Consider the following 25,024-nt stretch of genomic DNA (forward strand, 5'->3'; position numbering starts at 1 on the left):
TGGATAACTGAAAGTGGTTGAGTATGATGGGAGCAATGGCAGGGTAATCTTATGGAAAGGTGCATTATTTTAATTTTAAAGGGTAAAGGCTATATTTGGGTAATGTTGTTGTTGTTTGCATCTTTAGAATGGTGACACTGTGGTGTTAGAGGGGCAAAAGGTTCTTCAGACCTTAGCAGTGTCCCATATGCCATATACAGCCATGTTGATGGGACTAATATATGGACTGAATTTGAGCTACCCTCCTGGATTCAGGTATACTTTCAAAGCACTGCAAAAGTTGATGGCAACAAGTTATCCAATAAAGTGCACTGAAGAGCAAACTACCATCTGGACATTTTTTTTTTTTTTTTTTGTAAATTTGTAAAAAAAAAAAAAAAAAAAGGAAAAATATTTAATTGTATTTATCCTTTGTTTTTGTTTTTTCCAGGTTAATTTCCACTTTCTGAGTTTGCAGAAGTCTTTTGATTCTAACATTATCTAAAATTACCTTTACATCAGACTGTTAAAAGCATTTGCACAAGTTTAAAGATTCTTGAATGTAATGACTGAACAGGCTGTTTAAAACACAGTTTATTGCAACTGACAAATACAGTTTGATAACTTGTTACATATCTTGTCTTTTTTTTTTTTTTTTTTTGTCTCTACAAGGTAATCACACACAAATAAATGCTGCTTTGAAGGGAGTTACTTTAAATAGAAATCACTGAGTTAGACTAACAAAACCTAATTGGATGGAACCACTGTCCATAATTTAATTGAGTTATTTGAAACAAATCTCCTTTTGTTGGTTGAATGAAACATATTTGGCTGGTTTTAAATAAACTTGTTAAGTTTAGTGGACATGCTTTAGTTTAAGTTACAGGGAAGCAATTGCATTGATTTGATTTGACATTACTATTTTAAATAGATTTGTCCTCCTTCAGCTGTGTTGTCACAACACAAAACTTTTTACATAGATTCAAAAAATTATATTAATGTTAATAAAAAAACTATTAACTTTAAAGGATAATTTTTTTGAGTGTATGCCGTCTTGTTATATCTAAAGTTTTGGTCAGACTCGGCTCAGAAAGCACAGAAATGACCGCAAATAAGTAATGCTAACGTCAGCAGCCATGTCACTGAACAATCGATCGTTATTATAGTTCAAAAGGGCAAACAGTCAAAGTTATTTTATTATGTGAGTTGACTTGAGTCTCGAGATACAACGAAATAATGCAAAACTGCATCGTGACAGCATTGTAATGCATCGTGACAGCAAGTGAACTTTTAAAGCTGGAATAATGAGTGGATTAAAGGTGCCCTCGAATCAGAATTTGAATTTACCTTGGCATAGTTGAATAACAAGAGTTCAGTACATGGAAAAGACATACATTGAGTTTCAAACCCCATTGTTTCCTCCTTCTTATGTAAATCTCATTTGTTTAAAAGACTTCCGGAAAACACTCGGATCTCAACATAACACCGACTGTTACGTAACAGTCGGGATCATTAATATGTATGACCCCAATATTTGCATAATGCCAGCCCATTCGACGCATCTGTGCACGGACAAGGTAAGCAAGCAAAAACAACAGCGAAAAATGGCAGATGGAGCAATAATAACTGACATGATCCATGATAGCATGATATTTTTAGTGATATTTATAAATTGTCTTTCTAAATGTTTCATTAGCATGTTGCTAATGTACTGTTAAATGTTACCATCGTTTCTTACTGTATTTACGGAGACAAGAGCCATCGCTATTTTCATTTTTAAACACTTGCAGTCTGTATAATTCATAAACATATCTTCATTCTTTATAAATCTCTCCAACAGTGTGTAATGTTAGCTTTAGCCACAGAGCATATAGCCTCAAACTCACACAGAATCAAACGTAACCATCTAAATAAATACTTTACTCACATAATTCGAAGCATGCATACAGCATGCATGACGAACATCTTGTAAAGATCCATTTGAGGGTTATATTAGCTGTGTGAACTTTGTAAATGCGCTGTAATATAGTCGACAGCTCGTGTGGCAGAGGAAGCGCATCTCTTAAAGGGGCCATGCTGAAAAACTCAGTGCATAGTTAATGATGCTCCAAAATAGGCGGTTAAAAAAATTAATTAAAAAAAATCTGTGGGGTATTTTGAGCTGAAACTTCACAGACACATTCAGGGGACACCTAGGACTTATATTACATCTTGTAAAAAAACAATCTAGAGCACCTTTAAGCATTTCAATTGGCAAGAGAGGAATAACGGGTGAACTTTCTTGGCAGATGCATCACAGTCAGGTACAAGGGAGAAAGCTATAGCCTACTAATATTAGGTAAGACAACACGTTTTATTTTCACAACTTGTTTATTGACTTAATAGCAATTTGTTTGTTTACCTGCTGGAGGTATGCTATTATGTTATGTGCAGAGTGATGTTAACATTTAAGCTAGCTGGTGAGAGAAAATGGTACTATCAAAGAGTCTAAAGAGGAAAGTTCACAGCGAAAAAAAGGGCATACAAAGAAGAATGGAAAGACAACTATGCACTCATCCTACATAGTTTTGTGAAAGCCTGCAGAGCCGGTGTGTCTTATCTGCAACAAAGTTGTTGCCGTTTTCAAAGAATATAACACCGTGACTACACCAGACGTGAGCGGCGTGATGCGAGGCGTCAAAAGATAATAGAACCCATTTTAATTAGTGATATTGTCTACACTGGATGCGGCACAGTGCGACGCGAGTCACACAACAGAACACATTCCCGACAGTGAACGGATTCCCCGTTCTATTTCTGACGTAGTCCAAGTGCTTTGCAATGGTCAGTCTGTCATGTTCAGTGTAGGTGTGGGCATTTTGCCAAATTATTGTATTTGAATATTTGGGCTCGTAAAAAACAAAAATTTGAATATTCATTTATTTAAATGAAGTTAAACGAGAATTTTTTTATTTTATTTTTTTTAATTATTTTTTTGCATTATTCATTAAGATTTTGTAACTATTTCTGAACAAGCTCAAGATTAGGCAATATACAGAACAAGCTTACATTATATATTAATGTTTTCTTTTAGTTCAAAGCATTAAACAATATGTGTAAACTAAAAATATACAGAACAAAAACATTTTAGCTCAAGCAGCGCGAACGGGAAAAAACGCTAATAAAGCAGACTCCGCCAGTTATCGTACAAAACGTACATAATACACTCGAGTCAGTAGTTATCGTGTTCCATTATTTGGAAGTGAGATATTAAGAGTGTCTGTATTTTAGATGTGTGCAGGTCTTTAATTAACAGCCGCCTAATAGTAAACATACTGTCCTTGTCCTTAAAGGGATTCACCCAAAAATGAAAATTCTGTCATTATTTACTCACACTCATATTGTTCCAAACCTGTATTAATTTCTTGAGATAGAGTAAATGATGGGAATTTATGGGTGAATTATTCCTTTAATGTTAATACATTTATTATTGTTATCTTCCTACAGGTCCATCTGAATTATTTAAGTATTTAATTTAATATTGTCAATTTTATACATTTAAACTGCCCTCCAAAAGTTTGGAAATACCCTAGAAAAGTGGGGTTTTGGACAATATTGGCATGAATCCTTTTTAATTTGTGATAATTTTGCATTGATAAGGGACAACACAAACTACAAAAACAGTTTATGACATAAACCGTTTATACATAGAAGAAAAAAAAAAAATGATTCATCAAAATATCCACCATTAGCAGCTATCTGACCTAAACTGGGTTATAATTGGTTCATTGTATTCTAAACTTAATTGCAATCGATTGTTGAAGCTATTAAGGTGTGCTGACCCAAAAATCTTTTACAAACCTGGGCCAAGTTTAAACCAGTAACCAGGCATCACAGCTGGCAAAATATATATATATATATATATATATATATATATATATATATATATATATATATATATATATATATATATATATATATATATATATATATATATATATATATATATATATATATAGTAACCAGGCATCACAGCTGGCAAAATATATATATATATATATATATATATATATATATATATATATATATATATATATATATATAATATATATATATATAATATATTTTGCCAGCTGTGATGCCTGGTTACTGGTTTAAACTTGGCCCAGGTTTGTAAAAGATTTTTGGGTCAGCACACCTTAATAGCTTCAACAATTGATTGCCAATTAAGTTTAGAATACAATGAACCAATTATAACCCAGTTTAGGTCAGATAGCTGCTAATGGTGGATATTTTGATGAATCATTTTTTTTTTTTTTCTTCTATGTATAAACGGTTTATGTCATAAACTGTTTTTGTAGTTTGTGTTGTCCCTTATCAATGCAAAATTATCACAAATTAAAAAGGATTCATGCCAATATTGTCCAAAACCCCACTTTTCTAGGGTATTTCCAAACTTTTGGAGGGCAGTTTAAATGTATAAAATTGACAATATTAAATTAAATACTTAAATAATTCAGATGGACCTGTAGGAAGATAACAATAATAAATGTATTAACATTAAAGGAATAATTCACCCATAAATTCCCATCATTTACTCTATCTCAAGAAATTAATACAGGTTTGGAACAATATGAGTGTGAGTAAATAATGACAGAATTTTCATTTTTGGGTGAATCCCTTTAAGGACAAGGACAGTATGTTTACTATTAGGCGGCTGTTAATTAAAGACCTGCACACATCTAAAATGTATATATATATATATATATAATTTTTGCATATATATATATATATATATATATATATATATGAAGATACTGTTTTTATCCTAAGTTATTTTAACCGAGGGGCCCCCAAATAAAATTCTGCTTAGGGCCCCATAAAAGCTTGGGCCGGCCCTGCTCAGGTGAGAAAAAGAGTTGCGCTGACAGAAGTTGCAGAGACATAAAGATAACAATAATACATCATAAGCTAAGTTTCTAACAGCAGCACTTTGTTTTTTCTGTTCGTAAATTATTATCCCTCGACGAAACTTAAAGGAAGCATATGTTATCAAAATCATTTTGCTGTCAGAAAAGTTGTCTTTTCGGCTCACTCGGGTTACAGCTGCACTTACCTGTCATGAATGCAGTGATGGACAGCTGTCTTTTCTCATTCAACTGGTGTTTGGATTTCATGTGCTTTCTCATTGTGGTGGTGATATTATGATAGCTTTGTTTCATTAATTCATTTGATCAAAAGTAATTCCATTTTGTAAGATCATTTTCATCTAAGTAACTCCAAACTTTGCGAGGCAGACAACAACATTAAGTGACGATCAAATCCAATAAACTTGTTAAACATGCTCCACAGCGCCACCCAGTGCATTTAGTTAGAACAGTGAGTTTTAGTGTTTAGGATCTATCATGGATTCACTGAATTTACAACCAGCAAAGCAACATAATAAAATTCGAATAGTATTTTTTGAATATTAATTACAGATCAAATATTCAAATATTCGACTATTTGTGCACACCCCTAGTTCAGTGTAGACAGCTTTTAGTTGTTGCAGCATGGTGCAACGCGCCACGAAAAAAGTCCTGTCTGGTGTAGACACGGTGATAATATTAGACGCACCACGAGACGAAGATCTATTTCAGACCCAGCCGCTATCAAAACACTTTTTTTACACTGTATACACTGTTCTACCATTTGCATTCATTTGTTCTTTCCTCCTGCTGTGCCACCCATTCGAACAGACTTGAAGACCCATTTGTGGCCATTCTGCTCTATTCACAATTATAAACAGGTTCATTTATGAGGCTTCATGGGTTCTGTTCTCTCCACATGTACGGCACGAAATATCAGGGCCAGATTAGACACCTGCAGTAAATAATTTCTTAATTACTTCTGCTGAAAGCCACTCGTCGTGGCTGCATCCATCTGTCATTAATTACTCAAGTGATACATACGGACAATATACTTCATCACAGCACTGAGGCTAACGGGCCCCTGGTGAGACTAACCCGCTTTACTCTTTGTTACCTATTCAACAGTACTGTGACAGTAAGACAATGCTGAAAGCTCCCCAGATGCTCCCTGGTCCCTCAATTTATTAATTTGAGTCCCAGCGAGTGAGACAGCTAAATTATGCTGACCCCCCGCCAGCAAAGAAAGCACCCAAGAGGACAGAGCCAGACACAAGCTTCTCCATATGGAGAGAGGAATGAGGCTCTGAGTTGATGATAAGTGCTCACATCTGTGAGGCGGCATTAATTGTGCGTTAAGTCGGTGGGCATGTTTGGGGTTGACTTGAACATAATTAAAGAAGTTTGAACTTTGTGTAAGTTACAAAGCTCATCCAGCGGGTTATCATTGTGTTTGAAGGACAGAGGGAAGTCAACTGAGCTGGAGAGAAAGAAACAACAACAGACAAAAACTGTGACTGATGATAATACTGCAGCACTGCAACAATCAGAAATGTGCAGATGATCATTGGACTCGAACGAACAACTGACTCCTGGAGAAAGAAAAAAATAAAAAAATAAATTCTTAGAACAGGATTTGATTTTGGTTACATGATTTGGTTAAACTGAAAAGTCATAATTGCCAAGATGATCAACAATCATCAACAATCCTAACCAGCAGCATAAACATAAGATATCCCAGCAGCCCCAGCATCACCTCCACCTCAACACGACAGTTAGATAAACAGTGAGTCCAGAGGGTCAAATGTATGACAGTATGAGCTCACAGCCACAGGGGATTGTGGGAACTCCTAGGCAAGATGCACTGAGAAGCATGCAGTCTGAAAGACTACTGTGGCATTGGTCTCAGATTGGTCTCAGAACCTAATTCCAAGGTGACAACCTGATGTACGGCCCCTTCCACAGACAACATGAGGAGATAAACTGTGAGGTTAAACTCGGAATGGCTTGAAGAAAGCATTCCAGGAACCTAAAACTCTTCTGGTGCCTGCTGTCTGATCTGAGATGCACTTCCACCAAACATCACACAAAAGCAATAAAAACTCTTCCCTGGTGTTTGGCTCAGTTTTAGATGCCCTCAGTGTTATGCAGGGTTTAAGTTTTCCTCTCTCTCTCAAACGGCACGTCAAAAACACTAATGGAATACATTCAAGCATGTCAGCTTACAGAGCAGCAGATTTTCATGCTTCTGTGAAGGTTCATTTGCTGACATGTTTGTCTTCAGTGTCTTGTTTGTATTTGTGTCACTAAAGTAAACTCAGGTTTTCTGAAATGGCATGTACCGCAGCCTCATGTCCCAGCCCCCTCCTTGTGTTCAGCAGTTTCCCCAAAGTAATCTTGTAATTGAAGCATTATCTGCTAGTGATCAGTGCTGATACAGCATTTGTTCACAGAGAGGAAAACAGAGTTGGCTGTTATTTAAAGTGGATGTGCAGCAGGCTGTAATCTGCAAACATTCAAGTGCTGCTCTTGGACATCCTCCACAGTGCAAATGCATGCTGGGGTTGGCTGTCACTGGAAAAAAAAAAAAAAAAAAAAAAAAAAAACAGAAAAATATTTTCCTACAGTTGTCAAACCTCACAAGCGCTCCTATAATAACCCTGAAGTAATATATGACTTTCTGGAGTTAAACTGATTATCTCAAGTCACTGTTGGCCTGACAAATAGCTGCATGTTCCAGTGAATGCTCAAATGAGTGAATCCATCCACATTAATGTGTAAATTCACCTCTCACCATCATTATGGCTATAAATAGTGTGTGTTTCAGAAAAAGTGCCAAGAAAAATAATGAGACAGTCTGAAGAATCTTAGATAAAACAAAAGACTGATAAACACAGCAGTGAAGGGCAACAGCATTATATTTCTCGAGAGTCTAGTCACATCTTGCAGATCATGAAAACATTTAAAGATCAGGTGACCTAAATGTACAATAACATAAGCCCACAGCCCTCTTGACTGTGTTATATGTGTCACTTTAGGGCGAGAGACAGCATTTTCAGATCAGTTTGAAGCAAGTTAGTGTCAGAACTGTGGCAGTGTTTTAGCTCAAGCACCTCTTATTTTAAAGATAACCCTTGAAGATGGAGATAGTTTATTATCAGAAGCAATTATTATTTGGACCAAAATTTTCTTTAATCAATGCATGGTGTTCCCCCGAAACTGCCCAACAGGCAAAGTGGACCTTAATAGAGCTGGGTTATAAAAAAAAAAAAAAAAATTAAAAAAAAAGATCTCTCGATTCTAATCAATTCTAATTTTAAAGAACTGATATTGATTCTTAAATCCCAGGAATCAATCTTTCAGTATATGCTGTTTTCAGTTGATGGATGAACAAAGCAGTAAAACTTTACAATAAGGTTGATTAGTTATTGTAAGTTAACTACATTAGTTAACGAACTAATAATGAACTGCACTTATACAGCATTTATTAATCTTTGTTAATGTTGATTTCAACATTTACTAATACATTATTAAAATCTTCTTAACATTAGTTAATGCACTGTGAGCATATGAACAAACAATGAACAACTGTATTTTCATTAATGTTAACAAAAATTAGTAAATACAGTAAAAAAAAAAAAAAAAAAAAAAAATGTATTGCTCATGGTTAGTTCATGTTATATAATACATTAACTAATGTTTAACTAATGAACTTTATTACCAAGTGTTACCAACAAAGCTTTGTAGTGTACCTCTCAACCAATAAATCTCAACTATCTTTGTGATTTGTTACTTCTGTTATGAAACAATGTCTCAGCTTTCAAATTCTGTCAATTGTATTTTGAAATTCAAACAATAAATGAAAAGCGAAGAGGCAGCGGGGTGTGGACGTGAACTGACCATCTTTTCTGCTACTAGTGCAAGGAAACAGCACATTCCAGGGCTCAATTTTTTGGCAGGGCCACTCTCTTACTGCAATAATGGAGAAGGGTTTGCTACATTTTGATTGGATCTTGGTGGACTAGAACAAACAAATGTCCAACACCATCAGATGCTAGAACAACTAACAGACACCTCAAGCATTCAGTGGCAACAGACTTTTAAATTGAAAGGGATGAATGAATGTTATATCAGGCACAGGTAACGCTTGCTCAGGCGATCTCTCTCTCTCTCAAATACTGTATGAAATACAATGAGTTTCAATGGAGGGACTCAACATTCCTTTGTTACTAGTTCTAAAGTGACGTTTTAGAATTAGTAACAGAGCCTTGGTCAAACTGTCGACTTAACATTTGAATCCGTGGGGGAAGTAGTTGCACAAAAGAGGGTTTTAAAGATAATCTGTTGTTATTTCTTATTTATTTACACCGGTGGTCTCAAACTGCCGGCCCGCGGGCCATTTACGGCCCGCCCTCCCCCTCCACCCGGCCCGCAATCCAATGCGCTTTCGCTCCAGCGGCGTCTGTCGTTGCTATGCAACCATGAGCCGCGCTCTCAACCACATCACTTCTATTACGATCACGCTTGCCTAAATTACAGTAAAACCACCGAAACGCATCCGATGCAACCATTAAACGTTACCGATGCTCAAACGGCATCTTGGACAAATGTGGCTCAGCTGTGTGAGCAGAAGCGCTGCCAGGTGTCTGTCAAGAAACATAAGAGTGTACAAATGTATTCAGGGACTGTATTTGTTGAGTACAGTGTTGTTCAGTGCAAGATTTTAATGTTATTTAAGCTAACAAAGTAAGGGAAAATATTTCCACTAAATGTTAAAAACTAATAATGTATGTAACAATGAGTGATTTTTATTTTTTGGCCAAATAAAGTTAATATAGCTCCAGTTTTTTTGTTATTTCTGACCCCTCCATGCCACAACTGTTGCTGGTTTTGTTCCTAAATTACTATTTTTTTTTATTCCATGCACCTTGTTAGATGTGAGAAGTTGCACCAGACTATTGCAATTAATAGTATTATATTAGTATTATATTAGTAAATTAGTAGTATTATATTAGTAATAGTGTTATATAATTATATTACACTCTGTAACAATGAGAGAAACACTGCTGTTTACATTTAGTATGGTAAATAAAATATTTATAGTATAGGTATAAAAATATTTTAGTAGGCCTAATGAAATTTGAAGTAAATGAGAAATAATGCAAAGGAAAGTACGTTTTCTGAAATGTTGCGCTTTCTTGCGCTTGAATGTTAATATGGCCCTCCTATGAGGTGTCAATCACAGAAACGGCCCCCCGCCAATGAGACCCCTGATTTACACACTCATGCCATTGAACTGTTGTATAAACGCAATATAGAGTAGCCATGCGATATGTTTATATATCCGCAAGCTGTGATTACCTAAGGCCAAATCACAGCAGTGCTGATATACAGCCATATCGCGTATGGGTACGCGTGTGATATTGCTCATATATCAGCATCGCTGTGATTGCCTACGGGACTAGGCCGATATATGTAGCCGTCCGATGTGGCTCTGAGTGTGATTTATACAACAGTTTGACAGTACAAGTGTGTAATTAAATAAGCAACAACGATGGAGTGTTCTTTAAAAGCACTCTTTTGTGCGGAACTACTTTGTTCTGCCACTGATACAAATCTCAAGATGACAGGTTAACAGATGAGCCCATGCCTCTCTTATTAATTCTATAACGTCACTTTAGAACCTGTAACGAAAGAACACCGAGTTGCTTCATTGACGCTTATTGTATTATGTTAGAGTGTTTGACTAAGCAAGTGCATTCCTGCAGCTGATATTCTTCAGGTCAATCATATTCATAATCACAAAATCAGTTTAAATGTCTGCTGAGGAAAGCGATATCTTTGTCTTTGTCATTTTACCAGTTAAAGGGATTTCCCATGACAAAGCTTATCAATGCATTTTTAAGTTATGTCTTATAGTAAGTTGTGTTTCAGACCATTCAATATAAAAGTCTTTGCTACTAACTCACTCATAAAGACTTTTTGTCTTTGATACCCTCTAATGGTGTAATAATGTAACTTTGACTGAAGTCGAAATCACAATCACTAACGGACCCTCTCTCTCTCTCAATATTAACCATTATAACATTATAAGAATATACAATTTGAAATAAGCACAAGCAGTCAAAAGTACAAAAGCAGCGCTCTAGTTATAGTATAGGATTCCGGTTAAATAAAAATATGAAGTTATGAAACTTTGCCCTTAGCCAAATCAATTTGCTCTGGAACACGCAATATCATCCTTGCAGTGCCAAACCACATGTAACCATATGTCACCTTGGTGGAAGAGTGGGGTAACATCTCACAGCAAGAAATTGCAGTCCATGTGGATGAGATTCACTAGTACTTAAAGCATGCAGCTGCTAGACACACCAGATACTGACTGTTACTTTTACTATTGAAAATGATATTGACATTGAAAATTGGATGTGTATTTGATCCGTGCATTGGGTTTTAATGTCATAGCAGCCTACTAATTTCAGCACTATTTAATTTGTATCTTTGTTCCATTGTATTTATTTGTGCAATTGCTTGTAATGTGCTTATTTTATTTTATTAGTTTATTGCTTCTCTTTAAAAAAAAAATGTTTGATTTTTTCTAGTAGTTAGGCTAGTAGACCTTTTTTTTTTTTTTTTTTTTTTTTTTTTTACAGATTAGTAAAGAACCTGGGAAGTCACCTATTGGAGAGATAGAAAAATTGGTGGCCATGGTTCATTCAGTTTATAAATCGTGCTTATGAATTCTTAAATTGTGTGAGTTCATGATCCGTGCTCTCAGATTTGTAAACTGTACCTTCAGTTTTTGAAATCCATACCCGCAAATTCATAAACTGTGCCCGCTCTTTCTCAGTCTGTTCCCGTGGGTTTGTATATCGTCTATTTCAACTGATTAGACATGTTTTGATGATTACAAATTAAACCAACAATTTTCATTGTATTTCATTAAGCCAGACTAGCACCATATTGTATATGTTACATATTACCATGCTTGTTTGTACAGCTTATTTTTAACCACTTCCCTTTTTTTCTGTGCTTCTAATATGTAAAGCTGCTTTGAAACAATTACCAATTGTAAAAGCACTATATAAATAAATTTGACTTGACTACAAAGACTACTTTAAGATGGTTGTGCTGACCAAATGTACAAACAGTGATCATCCAAATGGCCTGAACCTTCTAGCAAATCGAGCAGTCCTCTACCAATGAGAACTGATATGGAAGTAAATTAATGCCAAATGTTTTTGAAATAAAAAGCTTGTTGGGAAAAAAAAAAAAAAAAAAAAAAAAAAAAAAAAAAAAATTACATTATCTGTGCTTGCATTTCCATGCATTGTATTTTTAAGGCTTGCATTTTTATGGGCTGAAATTCAACATGGTCATATTTTTTATTGAAATATTCACAGCTTAAATATATTTCACACACATTTTCATTATTAAAAATTCAATAATTTATATTCACCTTTCAGATTTCACTTCCAAAATATTCATACTGTTTAAAAATACTTTTAATATTCGACTGGCAATTCCCGGTCCATTTTATTTCGCTTTACAAATTCACTTCCACAAATTCAGTGGTTCAAAAATCAGTGGTGGCAAAAAAATTCAACATTTCACATCTGGGAACTGCAGGAAAAGCAATAGAGTGCCGATACATGATCTCCATCTGCTGTTAGTCGACCTCACCAGCAGGTGCCGCTAGCAAGTGTTAACAAAGACCAAAGCAACAGTTAGAAACATTCATTATAATGGATTTGGAGAAATTGAACAAGTGGTAAGTGAATGTGTGATGATTATTAGGGCTAGTATAAATGCAGAAAAGCTGATAAAGACACAAAAGCTGCATTTATACTGGCCCTGGTAATCATCACACATTTACTTACCACTTGCTTTAGTTAATGTGTAATGTTGCTGCTTGAGCATAAACAGTATCTGCAAAGTTACAGCGCTGAAAGTTCAATGCAAACGGAGATATTGTCATTTAAAGTCATGGCAGTTTAATGCCTACAAAAACAAGCTTCTTCCTGGGTTGGTGACATCATAAACCCTGCAAAACACTGGGAACACGCAACAAAGTGGGCGAGGCCATGTCGCGCAGCATAACAGAAACGGAGGAGTTGTCTACACACCGGACGTGCGCAGCACGACGTGTCAAATTTGTGATATTGTTTACATTGGATGCAGCGAGGAAGACAGCTTTCAGAATCTTTATGAAGTTTAATGCTGGATTTGCACAAAGACTATTACTGAAAGATGAAGCAGTTCCCACTTTAAAAGCAGAAGCTGCTGTTGATCGGCCCCAAACTGTATGTTTTATTGTTTGTACATGTCTTTTAAATGTATAGTTCTATTACTATTTTTTGGTTGCATGAAGGACATGAACAAAGACAAACGCGTTTTTGCTTCGCTAGCCAGTTAGCTAAATTATATTGCATACTTTTCCAACCAACGCCAACAAACTTCTATGTTTACGTTCATAGACAAACAGTTTTTTATGCTATAAATTAAACGCTACCTTTACAAAAATGCTACTACTCAGTCATGTATTTGGCTACAGTAATCAGGATAAAAACATATACTATAAGATAGCAAACAGCAGTGACAGCATATCTAAACACTTTGGAACAAATACAAAATGAAATACCATTCATAAAAGCCGCGATTGCAGAGGTTCTGCTTGACCCTCTTCATCTAGGTCTGATTTGAGCTCAATTTGCTCATATTTTGGAGGGAGTGGTATCATAGAACCAGGAAGTCAAAGGAGCCGTTCAAATGACAATGGAAACAGATGTGTAAAATAAAGGTAAAAATATATGAAAAAATAAGGCTTTTTTTTTTTTTTTTTTTTTTATATAAAACAAAGCATTAAGACTGCGTTAAGCGTTAAACTGCGCCCCCAAAAACACAATCAAGCCCAGAAAAAAAAAAATAAATAAAAAAAAAAACACTGAACCACTGAATAACTTTATATCCCTCATACGTCATAGGATTCCCCTGCTTTTAGGACATATACAACTCTTAACACAGCTTAATGGACTATTACAGTGATATAAAAGACCAAACTCACACCTCATTGGTGATGTAGGTTTTGTGACTAAGTTATTCTCTTTAAATGCTACTGAAGGTAGAAACGTGAATACCAATGTTGTAACTTTAGAGACGGTCCCTAAATCTGCAAATATCAAACGATTAACCAACTTTCGTCAAACCAACTTTATGCCAGTATCTGCTTTCTTGGAGCCTATATAGTATAACCTACATCACCAATAAGGTGCAAGTTTGGTCTTTTATATCACTGTCCTAGTCCGTTAAGCTGTGTTAAGAGTTTTATATGTATATCAGTGCCGTAAACCATGTCGTAACGCTTCTCGAGGGTGGCACTACTTTCAAATTTAAATTATAACGAGCGCGAGCTTTGACTGTGACGTCACTGCTGAGAATGAAGATGAAGATTGATGGATAAAGGGCTGAATTTGGATCTGTTCCTTACAAACATATGGATTCTAAAGATATGGAGTACAGCAAACAAATAAAATGGGCGTGATTTGTGAATATATGTTGTGTTTTGATGTATCTTATGGTTGTATTGTCAGTCACTGCATAGGAGAAAACATCTTCTGTGTCTCACAGCTAACAAACTAAATATTACAAGTCACGATTTCATATTAAGTAGATGAGTAAACTGTATTCAAAAAATGTGACTGAAAACATGTATTGATATGACAATTGAATACATACAACAGATTTAAAACATTAATCCCATGATTTTATTACAGGGGAATTCATTTACATTCAAACTTTACGTTACATGATTTATTATTGCTGTTAATATGTAATTTATGTTTTTGTGTGTATGAAAATGTACGTGTGGTTAAACCACATTTTAATGTAAAAATACACATGTATTATCATGAGATCACGGTAATTCCTATGTAACGTTTATGTACAAGGGCTCATTTTATTTTACAGTCCTATTTCCATGTACTTATTATGAACGTACTATTGAATATACCAGTTAGTTAATGTGTAAATTACACATTACTTAGGGTGAGGTATAAGCATGGTACAAGATATTTCTTGAGTACTGGATGATATACTTTTACGGTTCAACTTGCCTAATCTTTACAGGACAATAATTCACTTAATAGGGGTATTTTGATGACATACATACAGATCAGTAACACTACTGTACTTGGTATACTCAGTTGTCATGTGTCAAAAGCCTTGCTTAAAAGGACTACTTGATAAGTATTAACACTATGAAGTGCTGTATAGTTACTGCAGTGTATCATTTTGGTAAGCACATTTGTTTCACAGTAGTTAAGTGTCTGTTATTTGTGTCCACACTTGTCCGTAAGTACAACATAGTTACCATGTACATACCACTAGTAAGTGCCTGTTATTACTGACAATTGTCCAAAAGTACAACATAGTTACCATGTATATACCACTAGTAAGTACAGTAATGTGTCTTACTAGTTACCACACATAAGTGCCTGTTATTACCCACACTTGTTTGTAAGTACAAAATATTCACCATGTACATACCATTAGTAAGTACAGTAATGTGTCTGTTAGTTACCATATACGGACACTATAAGTAAGCACCTGTTATTACCCAACACTCGTCTATAGGTACAAAGTAGTTACCATGTATGTACATTGGAAAGTACAGCAGTGTTTCTTATTAGTTCCCATGTACATACATGTCAGGTAAGTACCTTGTGTTCCCACTCTTTTACCTGTATGTACAACATAATTACTATATATGTACCAGGAAAGTACACGTACTGTAAAATAAAGTGCTACCCTGAATATAAATTATTGAATTTTTAAAAAATGAAAATGTGTGTGAAATATTTTTAATTTAAATATTACATACAAAGCTTAAATATACGGCCATGTTGAATTTCAGCCCATAAAAATGCAAGCCTTAAAAATACAATGTATGAAAATGCAAGCACAGTTAATATAATGCATTTTTTCCCCCTCCCAATTAGTGCAATTCAACAAGCTTTTTATTTCAAAAACTTTTGGCCTTAATTTGCTTCCATAAGCCAAGTGAACCATCCCCAGCAGATGATCTGCTTCAGTTTTACCACTCTGCAGCTGGGTCCATGAGGTAGTAGCAGAAAGTGACTGGCAAATCTTTCATCTATCACCAGCTCTGCTGAGCTCATGACCCAATCTTCTAACACCAGCAGCACAATAAAACCTACAGCATTCATAAAGCTAGGCAGAGCGCTGAACCTTGTGACCCACTCCTCTCCACACAGACACACGAAAGAGACTCAGGAATAGCAGCCTCATATTTTAAGGTACACTGCGTGTTTGATGAGAGCCATTGTTTGTTTTCGTCCAACATCAGCTCAGGGAATAGACCTGTCCGACAGCCAAATCATTCAGGAAGCAGGCGGCCCTCCTGGGGCCTGAGGACCAAGTCAGCAGGGGCCCGACCGACACACTATGGTACTCCAGTGGTGGATTCCACCACTCAAATGGCTTCTTCTAAACAGAGAAGCACAGAAAAACTCTGCCCTAGTTTTCCTCAAACACAAGAGAAACTACAGCCAACAATATGAGCTAAACTGTTTGGCCCTGGAAACAATGCATGTAACTCTACTGAAGCAGTATTGTGGAGATAATTCCTGAAAATTGAAGATGAGTAAGTAACAGGAGATGTGGATCCCAGATGCCAATCATTTTGCTGCCATGAACAAAACAGGCAAAAGTAACCAAACTCACAAAGCAGCACATGCAAAAGAAACTACAGGCATATTTAGAGACAAATAAAGAGCAGCAGCATAGCTAGAGTCTCAAAGGGGCGGCAAAACTCGCATATGGACATGTCCTGAATTCACAAGCTGAATCGGACACATTTTGTGAAATAATTTCCCATTTCATCCTAACAAACAGCTTGTGGCAACAGGAGGAGGATTCGGAGGCCAGCTGTAACTTCAAACATCATTCCCACTAAGTCATGTGTTTTATGGAGATTGTAATACCTAACAGTCAAATGTTTTTTGCACAATAAGTTCATAGATCTCATAACTATTGGTTTCTAAACTTAAATGAATTGAGGCAATCAGTTTCCTCAATTGAAATTACTTATTCTAACTTTTCACAGCGTCACTAAACATTTCAAAAGGCACAGTTAAGGAGCGAAAGCATTTCCTGCTAGTACTGCATTGAAAAATCCCTCGTGTAATTATTACATCCTCCACTAAACAAGCTGGCTGTAGTGAGGAAAACAACAACAACAACAAAAAAATCACACAATCAAATCCTGAGTGATTCCCCAGAGGCCAATGATCTGCCTGCTTTTATATCACACCACACTAATGAGTGCATCTGTAAAAGACGGAGATTGTTTATGGATGTTGTCACCAAAACAAATGAGAAAATGAGAGTGAAGAAAAAATAGATGCAAACATGCTACATTCATGTGACATAACACATGCTGTTTTCAAAAAAAAAAAAAAAGTAAAGGTTCTTTCTCCTGCAGAAAACTAAAGGACACAAGAAACAAACAAACAAACAAAAAACTTTATATAATTAGTTCAACATTATTAACTTCAATTCAAGGTTTAACTGAGTTAGGAGGATCAGAGCATGAACGTCTTTAAGGACACAAGACATAACTGAAGCCTCATTAGCATAAAGAGACTTTGAGAGGCTCAAACTGCTTTTCATCAATCAGAAACCGACTATCATCATAAGTAATTTTTCCTGGTTTCAGCAGCATCAGCTGAGGCTTCTTCAGACCAGCAGACAAACTCATTTGTCAGATTTGTCTTAATGGCCAACTAGTGCTCTTCAAACACTTGGGATTTGAGCGGTAAAGCAGCAGATGTCCCGTATTCATGTGTCTCCATACAGCAAAGACAAATAGACATGTCCATCCCTCCCTTCACTGTAGGATAAACGGCAGGCTGAACTGCAGTGCCTCCGACAGCTAAACTAGGTTAGCGCTGCTTGCAGGTGTACACGCAGATGACGTGCGGCTAGAGGGGTCACCATTAGGAGGATCATCCTCGCCTTTGGCCTGACAGAGCTTTACATCATCAGCCATGTGTCCGCCTTCACAAGTCCCATTGCAGACACACTCATGCAACCAACCACATCAAGCAGGTGAGAGGAATGTTCTGCAGGACACATTCACTATTATGAATCTTGTACAGCCATTTCTTTATACTGTAAAACGTCTTACATTTCTATCCATGTTATTGCCCCTTACAATTAATACATTCATAAAATATCTTAGATTGCACATACCAAAATGGACTCCAGCTCAAAAGTGCACTGTTTTCATACTTTTAGGCTCAAGAGGTCAAACTTTTAGAATATCCAGATAGGTCAGGTGAAGCCTGGGAGCTCAAACAGTATTTAAGCCACATGTTTCCACATAGACTAAAGCCAAAGGCAACATGCATTATTTATGATGTGTAAATATAACACCAGAACGATGAGAACATAGTACATAAATAAAATTAATGTGTGACAAATGAAAATAAATACATAAATACATAAATAAATACATAAATAAATAAATAAATAATTTGATAAGATTTAAATGAATTTAAATTTTAATAGAGTTCTGCAGAGCCTCTGTGGAGACAGACGGCAGCAGCTGATATTATAACTGAATGTTAATGAGATTTCAAGGTCAAATTCATGTTATTATCTGCAATCATTGGACACAAAGAGACTTCACTGCAAGATGTTGAAATATGTTTTGTTTACACAAGAAACAGTGTTGCTTTGCCTAAACATCTGTGGATGTTTCATTCATTCATAAACTACAGGGAAAATGCATAGTGTGGAAAAATAAATGAATCTGGTGTTTCATTTTCTTCCCCCTCCAAAATGTGTTCCAGTAGTCGAGAGGATTTACTGACGGCACAGCTGCTTCAGACAAGAACACAGCCAATGGGAACTCACACCACTAGCCAAAACCATAAGATAATGTTTTTTAACATCACACATTCCTATGATTACAGTTACAACACTACACTCAGCATGTGTCTGCATTATTTCAGATGATGAGCTGTTCACAGGATTCACTAGTAACACTTGTCATCTCACTGTAACAAGAAATTCATCAATAACACATTTGCATTTATGTATCTGGCAGATGCTTTTATCCATAGCGACTTATACTGCATTCAAGGTACAAATTTACATTTTATCAGTTCTCGCTTTCTTGCTTTTTGGGAATCAAATCCATGACCAGTGTTGGGTGTAGCGCATTACTGTAATTAAATTACTTATCCACTGAAAAAGTAAAGTAAGGGATTACTGTTCATTTTTAGTTAATTTAATTACAGTTACTTATAATACACTTGCGTTACATACTGTAAATTAGTTCTGTAACAGTTCTGAATAAATCAATATTGAATTTAAAATCTAAAAATTTAAAAATATGTCTTCTAAAGGTAAAAGTGAATGCAGCCTCTTGTAGCTGTAGTGCAGTTGAGTGCACCAGTTGGCTGCGTAGTCAATGTCTGAAGATATCGGCAGAAGCGAGTGGCTATGTTTTGCAGAATGGAAAAATGGTTTTCAGTCAGTGCGCTCTCAACCAAAGGGCACACATAGCTGCCTCTCGCAAGTGTCAAATTTTCACGGTTTATTACACATATACATTCAAATACACACACAGTTATGTCAAAATGCCTGTCTTGGTATATATTCGCGTTGGTTATGTGAATATGAACAGCATGTGTATCAGCAATTGTCTTTAAAACATGCTACTGTCTACTATTGGCTGCCCGTATTATAAATTATAAACAACAAAAGAAAAGCTTTAATAAGGATTAATCTATGTTTAATTTATACAATTATGACTATGCAGAGTTATTTTATATTTGATTATTCAATTTCTGTGGTATTTTTGCCTACTACCATTAGACCCAACTGAAAAAAAAAAAAAAAAAAAAAAAAAGGCCCATAGCATTGTTTTATTTATCTTTAAATATTTGTACCGTGGTATTGACTTTTGTGGTACTGGTACCGACTACTAGATTTTTGGTATCATGACATCCTTATTTGTTACTAAAAAAAGTATTATAGTATGTTTTAATAAAGCTAAATGTTTTAAAAAAGCTATAAAAGCCTAAACTATTCCATGTTTGACTCATATTTAAATTATTTTTAAGTTTCCTTTCTATTGTCTGTATGGTCAAGGTTTATAGGGATTTTATGAAGTAATTAGTAATGAGTTGAATTACTTATGGAGTAATTAAATTACTTGGTAACACTTTAGAATACTGTATCGTACTTACTGCATAACTAATAAGTAATTACTGCAGAATTAATCGGTAGTTCTTCATTAACACTCAAGTAACTACTATTAACTACTAAGGAATATGTGTTAACTAATCAGTATGTCATAGCGTTTTTTAATTGTGTTAAGTAACTATTAGTTAATCAGTAACTAATCAATTCAGTCATGCCTCCTGAAGAACTACGATTAAGTAACTACTAATTCAGCTTCAGGAGGAATAACTATTAAGTAACTATTAATGAACTGTGAAACTCAGTATCAGGTTATGGCCCTTTCTTCTTTACTACTAATGTTAGTTGATTTACTTAGATTTATGCCTACTGTACTGCAGGTCAAAGTTTGAGCGCACACATGTAATATCTGTGAGTTTTGTAATATCTCCCGTTTTGCAAGAGAAAAGGGACTGGGATTCCAACTGTCAGCGGAGAGGTACATCGCTCTCGCATTATAACAATGCGCTGGCGACACTTAAACTAAACACTGTAGATACCACATTAATGAACTGTAGAATTAGAAGAAAGTTGTTTATTCATTTATGTTTTTTAAACGAATGGTGAATTCTTCGTGTTTTTCCTCGTGCTCGACCATTTCCATGGATGGCGCTTGAGAGTGTTATTTTTTTTTATTCAAGTGTTGTCTGCAACCAGAAAATCAGGATTGATCCGTGACCTGCCAATACCTCAGGTATGTTTATGACCTTATATATATGTTTTGTGTCTGTTTTTACTCAAGATATTTCACATTACTATTATAAAGTGATGCCAAATTCTTCATTAATTATCAATGGGTTCCCATTGTTTTCACTTTAGAATACTGTTCCAGGTTCTTAGTAATTCCTCAAGAATGTTGAGGAAATTCCTTATTAATTATCAGTGGGTTTGAAGTAATTCTTTGAGCATGATGTGGTAATGATCATTGCCTTAAATACAGAACTCATTTGGCATCAGTTTATAATAGTAATGTGAAATATCTTGAGTAAAAACAGACACTAATATATATATATATATATATATATATATATATATATATATATATATATATATATATATATATATATATATATATATATATATATATATATATATATATATATATATATATATATATATATATATATATATATATATATATATATATATATATATATATATATATATATATATATATATATATATGTGTATTATATATATATATATATGTATATAATACCTGAGGTATTGGCAGGTCACGGATCCATCCTGATTTTCTGGTTGAAGTCAGTGAAGAAAATGTTTAAATAGTCCATGCCACTACAGTGGCTCAACCGTACGTTTCTCAAGCGACGATAATGTCGAATTCAATAGCTTACATACAGCGCGCGTTCACTTGCTTGTAAACAAAGTTTAGCGCTTCCGGCTATGCCAGCACTTCATCTTGAACACTAGGTGGCGGTAATACTCCTAAGGAGTCAGCAGCCAGTAACAAGTAGTAGTAGAAGAAGACCGTCGTCAGTTTAGTTCTCGCGCATGCGTCATGGAGCTCTCGTGAACTAACGTCAGAGGCCTACAAGAGAGAAAATGAATAGTTGAATAAAGTCGTTCTTTTGTTTGTTTGTTTTTTGCACGAAAAGTATTATCGTCGCTTGAGAAACGTACGGTTGAGCCACTGTAGTGGCAGGGACTATTTAAACATTTTCTTCACTGACTTTCTGAACGGACAAGTTTGGGTGCCCTTAAAGCCAATGGAGGAGTATTCCACCACTCATATTTAATCACAAAAATATTAATTTGTGATCCAAAGATGAAAGAAAGACTTACATGGTTGTATCAACATGAGGGTGAGTAATTACTGACAGAATTTTCATTTTTGGGTGAACTATTCCTTTAAGACAATATGTATGAGACATATAATTAAGTTCCTTCAATAAAAAACCTTAAAAACACGACTAGCATCTACACTTTGCTCCGACAGTTTTTGTTTAGAAAATCCTGAGGAGAAAGCCCTCAGTAATATACAAACTTGACTGTACAGAAAACGCAGAAGAAATTCACAAAGTGCCCAAACAGCATGTTCTCCTCCCAGGGTGACTCTCATCCGTGTCTCGAGGTGTTATAATTTGCATCTCATTTGATTCTAAGTGGTGCTACGCAATGAGTTTCTAATTAAGCCACCGGCATGCTGGGGAATTTGTTGAATTCTGTCGAACAAACAGGCAGATTAGAAGCGGCAGACACGACCAAGACTGATGGACCTCTGGAGGTCTGCAAACAAGGGACTGACAGCGCTCAGGTTTCTTCTGCAGCACTGACACCACTGGATGTCAATGATTAAGAAGCTGTCAGTGACACAAACAATATGACATTGATGAATACATCAAAATGGTTTATGGTGTGTTGAAAGCTCAGGTCTGGCTGTCAGGTTACTGAAGGTAGAAAAAAACCCAGTCATCAGCCTGAACTGTAAAACCAATATGGTCAATGTGAAGACACTCTGCCAAACATCACACACAAGATCAGGATCACTGTGTCCAAAATCACTAAGCAATGCTATTATGATTATGTGTCAAAGGCATCCAGATGGTACATTATTTGTGGCAGAATTATTCTACTTCACCATAAGCAGAATATCTTCTTGAAATTTGAAAGACCGGGATTCAACCAGGTGAACTGACAGATCCATTTTACTGATGAACAAGCCCCAGTGAAATACCCCTGTGTCCCAGTAAAACACTTATGATAAATCATTTGCCTGACAATAGAGTAAGTACAAAGGTCTGTACAAAGAATCACTTTCCCTGATAATATTTCAGCAAACATATCGTCTGGAATTTTATCAGCTGTTTAGTATCAGAACAGGCGATGCCAAATCTTTTCAACCGATTAGTCAAACTGGTTTGCAGAAAGCATTAAAGTTGTTTGATTCAGTTTGATTCATTCAGACAGTTCAACCATGCACTGAAATGTTCATAGAGGTTTCTCACACTGTAAAGTGACATCTTATAAAACAGAAAACAAAAAGAATGCTGGATGAGGTGTATATTCACTTACAATTCATTGTAATGTAGAAAACAGTCATGCAAAGGTCTTCTATTATTTGTCAACAATGAAGCAATGATGAATGACTCTGTACTACAGGTAAATGATTATACAGTAACCTATCCATATATGCATTACAGAATCAAAAAAGAGCATCAAAATATGATGTGGGGCCTGTGCTCCACTACTGATAAATGAATAAAACCACTCCTCGATTCAGACACATCAGTCAAGGCTAAAGTCACCATTAACACAGACCATCAGTTCCTGAGGTACATAATGAACAACTTAAAAAATGCTTCTATAATCCAGCAGTAAGTGTTGATGGCTTCATACTGTCATTACACCAAACATCAACAGGAATTATTTTTTATGCTATTTTTTTTACAAATGAGGGAGCTTTTTGGAGATTTTGACAGGTTTAGCTCATTTATGGGTACAAATTGGTCAATTAGATACAAACACACACACACACACACACACACGCACGCACGCACGCACACACACACACACACACAGAAGCCCATCAGGGTTTAGCTGATTTAGGGAAGTCATGATCACACTTACATCAATGTAATCGTTCAGCTGGAAAAAAAATCATCAGATGTGAATTGTTCATGTATGTTTGTATGGAACACAGCTTACCCTGTATTGATGGAAATTATTTCAATTAGAGGGTTCTTCCTGATCTTGGGCAAATCCAGCCGCGCTCCTCCCAGTCGTTTCCCTTTCTCCTTCTTCTGACCCAGCAGACGAACAGAGTGACCTTGAACACAAACACAGCGTCACACACGAGGAATGGCACAGAATCATCATGCCACCAGCCAGGAACACAGATTGATGCAGAAGAGAATAAAGGATTGTGTTCCATTCCAGCATAATCACACATTAACTTTAGGCCACAAGAGACTGGCCGCATGCTGTCATTTCCCCAGAATGCCTATAGCTGTTCAAGCCATTAGAGAGCATATGGGTGAGAGAGAGAGAAAGGAGCAGATGGAACAGATGAGACGTGGCCATGAATGATCCTGATTCCTTATAGTTTAGAGAACAATGAGCTGAACCCTCCAGATGTTCTCACACATCTTCAAACAACACAACACCATTGAAAATAATTTTCAGATTCCTCTGGTGGCAGCAGTAACAATGAGGAGAGATCGAGAGCTCTCGGAACCGCACACTCACACCAAATCACAGTCCACGGGAAATCGTTTTATTCACACAACAATTCTCAAGCGTTCTGATGTCTCATGATAGGTGCTACAAATTAAAATTATTATTAATTTTGATGATATATACATATATTATCATTTGTTTATACATATACACACAACAGTTCTTTCTAATTCTTGCATCTGATTGGCTGAGAGTTTTTTCTAGCCAATAAAAAGTATTTAAAAGAGGCATAATTCGTTTTGAGTATATCAAACGGGCAATATTTGGTCTTATTAATCTATTACTTGTTCCAGAGCAAATTGATTTGGCTTAAAAGCTATATTAAGTAATAATATATTTACACTGAACTTAAATCCTGTACTAACTAGGGCGCTGCTTTTGTATGTTTGACTGAACTGTTTGCTTGTGTTTATTTCCTATTGCACAAACTTCATGTACTGTTATAATGGCCATTGCTGTTCATTATATATTCAATAAATATTTTATATAAATAACATGCCATATTTGGTATTGAGAAAGGGTTTGTTAGTGATTGTGATTTTGACTTCAGTGAAAGTTACATTAATACGCCGTTAGATGGTGGCAAAGACTTTATGAGTGAGTCAGTCACAAAGACTTTTATATTTAAAGGCACTGCTGTAAACAAGGATGTTGTTTTTACTTTAAACAACATCTTACAAGACGCAACT

General features: G+C 35.6%; 1 protein-coding gene across 1 annotated transcript in view; it reads right to left on the reverse strand.

The window, feature by feature from the left end:
- cdkal1 (CDK5 regulatory subunit associated protein 1-like 1) overlaps nucleotides 1-25,024 on the reverse strand; it is a 472,612-nt gene that overhangs the window by 243,332 nt on the left and 204,256 nt on the right. Inside the window, exon 7 of the mRNA XM_067400691.1 lies at nucleotides 23,805-23,925. Within this exon, the coding sequence (XP_067256792.1) occupies nucleotides 23,805-23,925 (121 nt within the window). The remainder of the gene's footprint in view (nucleotides 1-23,804; nucleotides 23,926-25,024) is intronic.

This window comes from Chanodichthys erythropterus, chromosome 2 (genome assembly GCF_024489055.1).
Source record: "Chanodichthys erythropterus isolate Z2021 chromosome 2, ASM2448905v1, whole genome shotgun sequence".
Lineage (NCBI taxonomy): Eukaryota > Metazoa > Chordata > Actinopteri > Cypriniformes > Xenocyprididae > Chanodichthys > Chanodichthys erythropterus.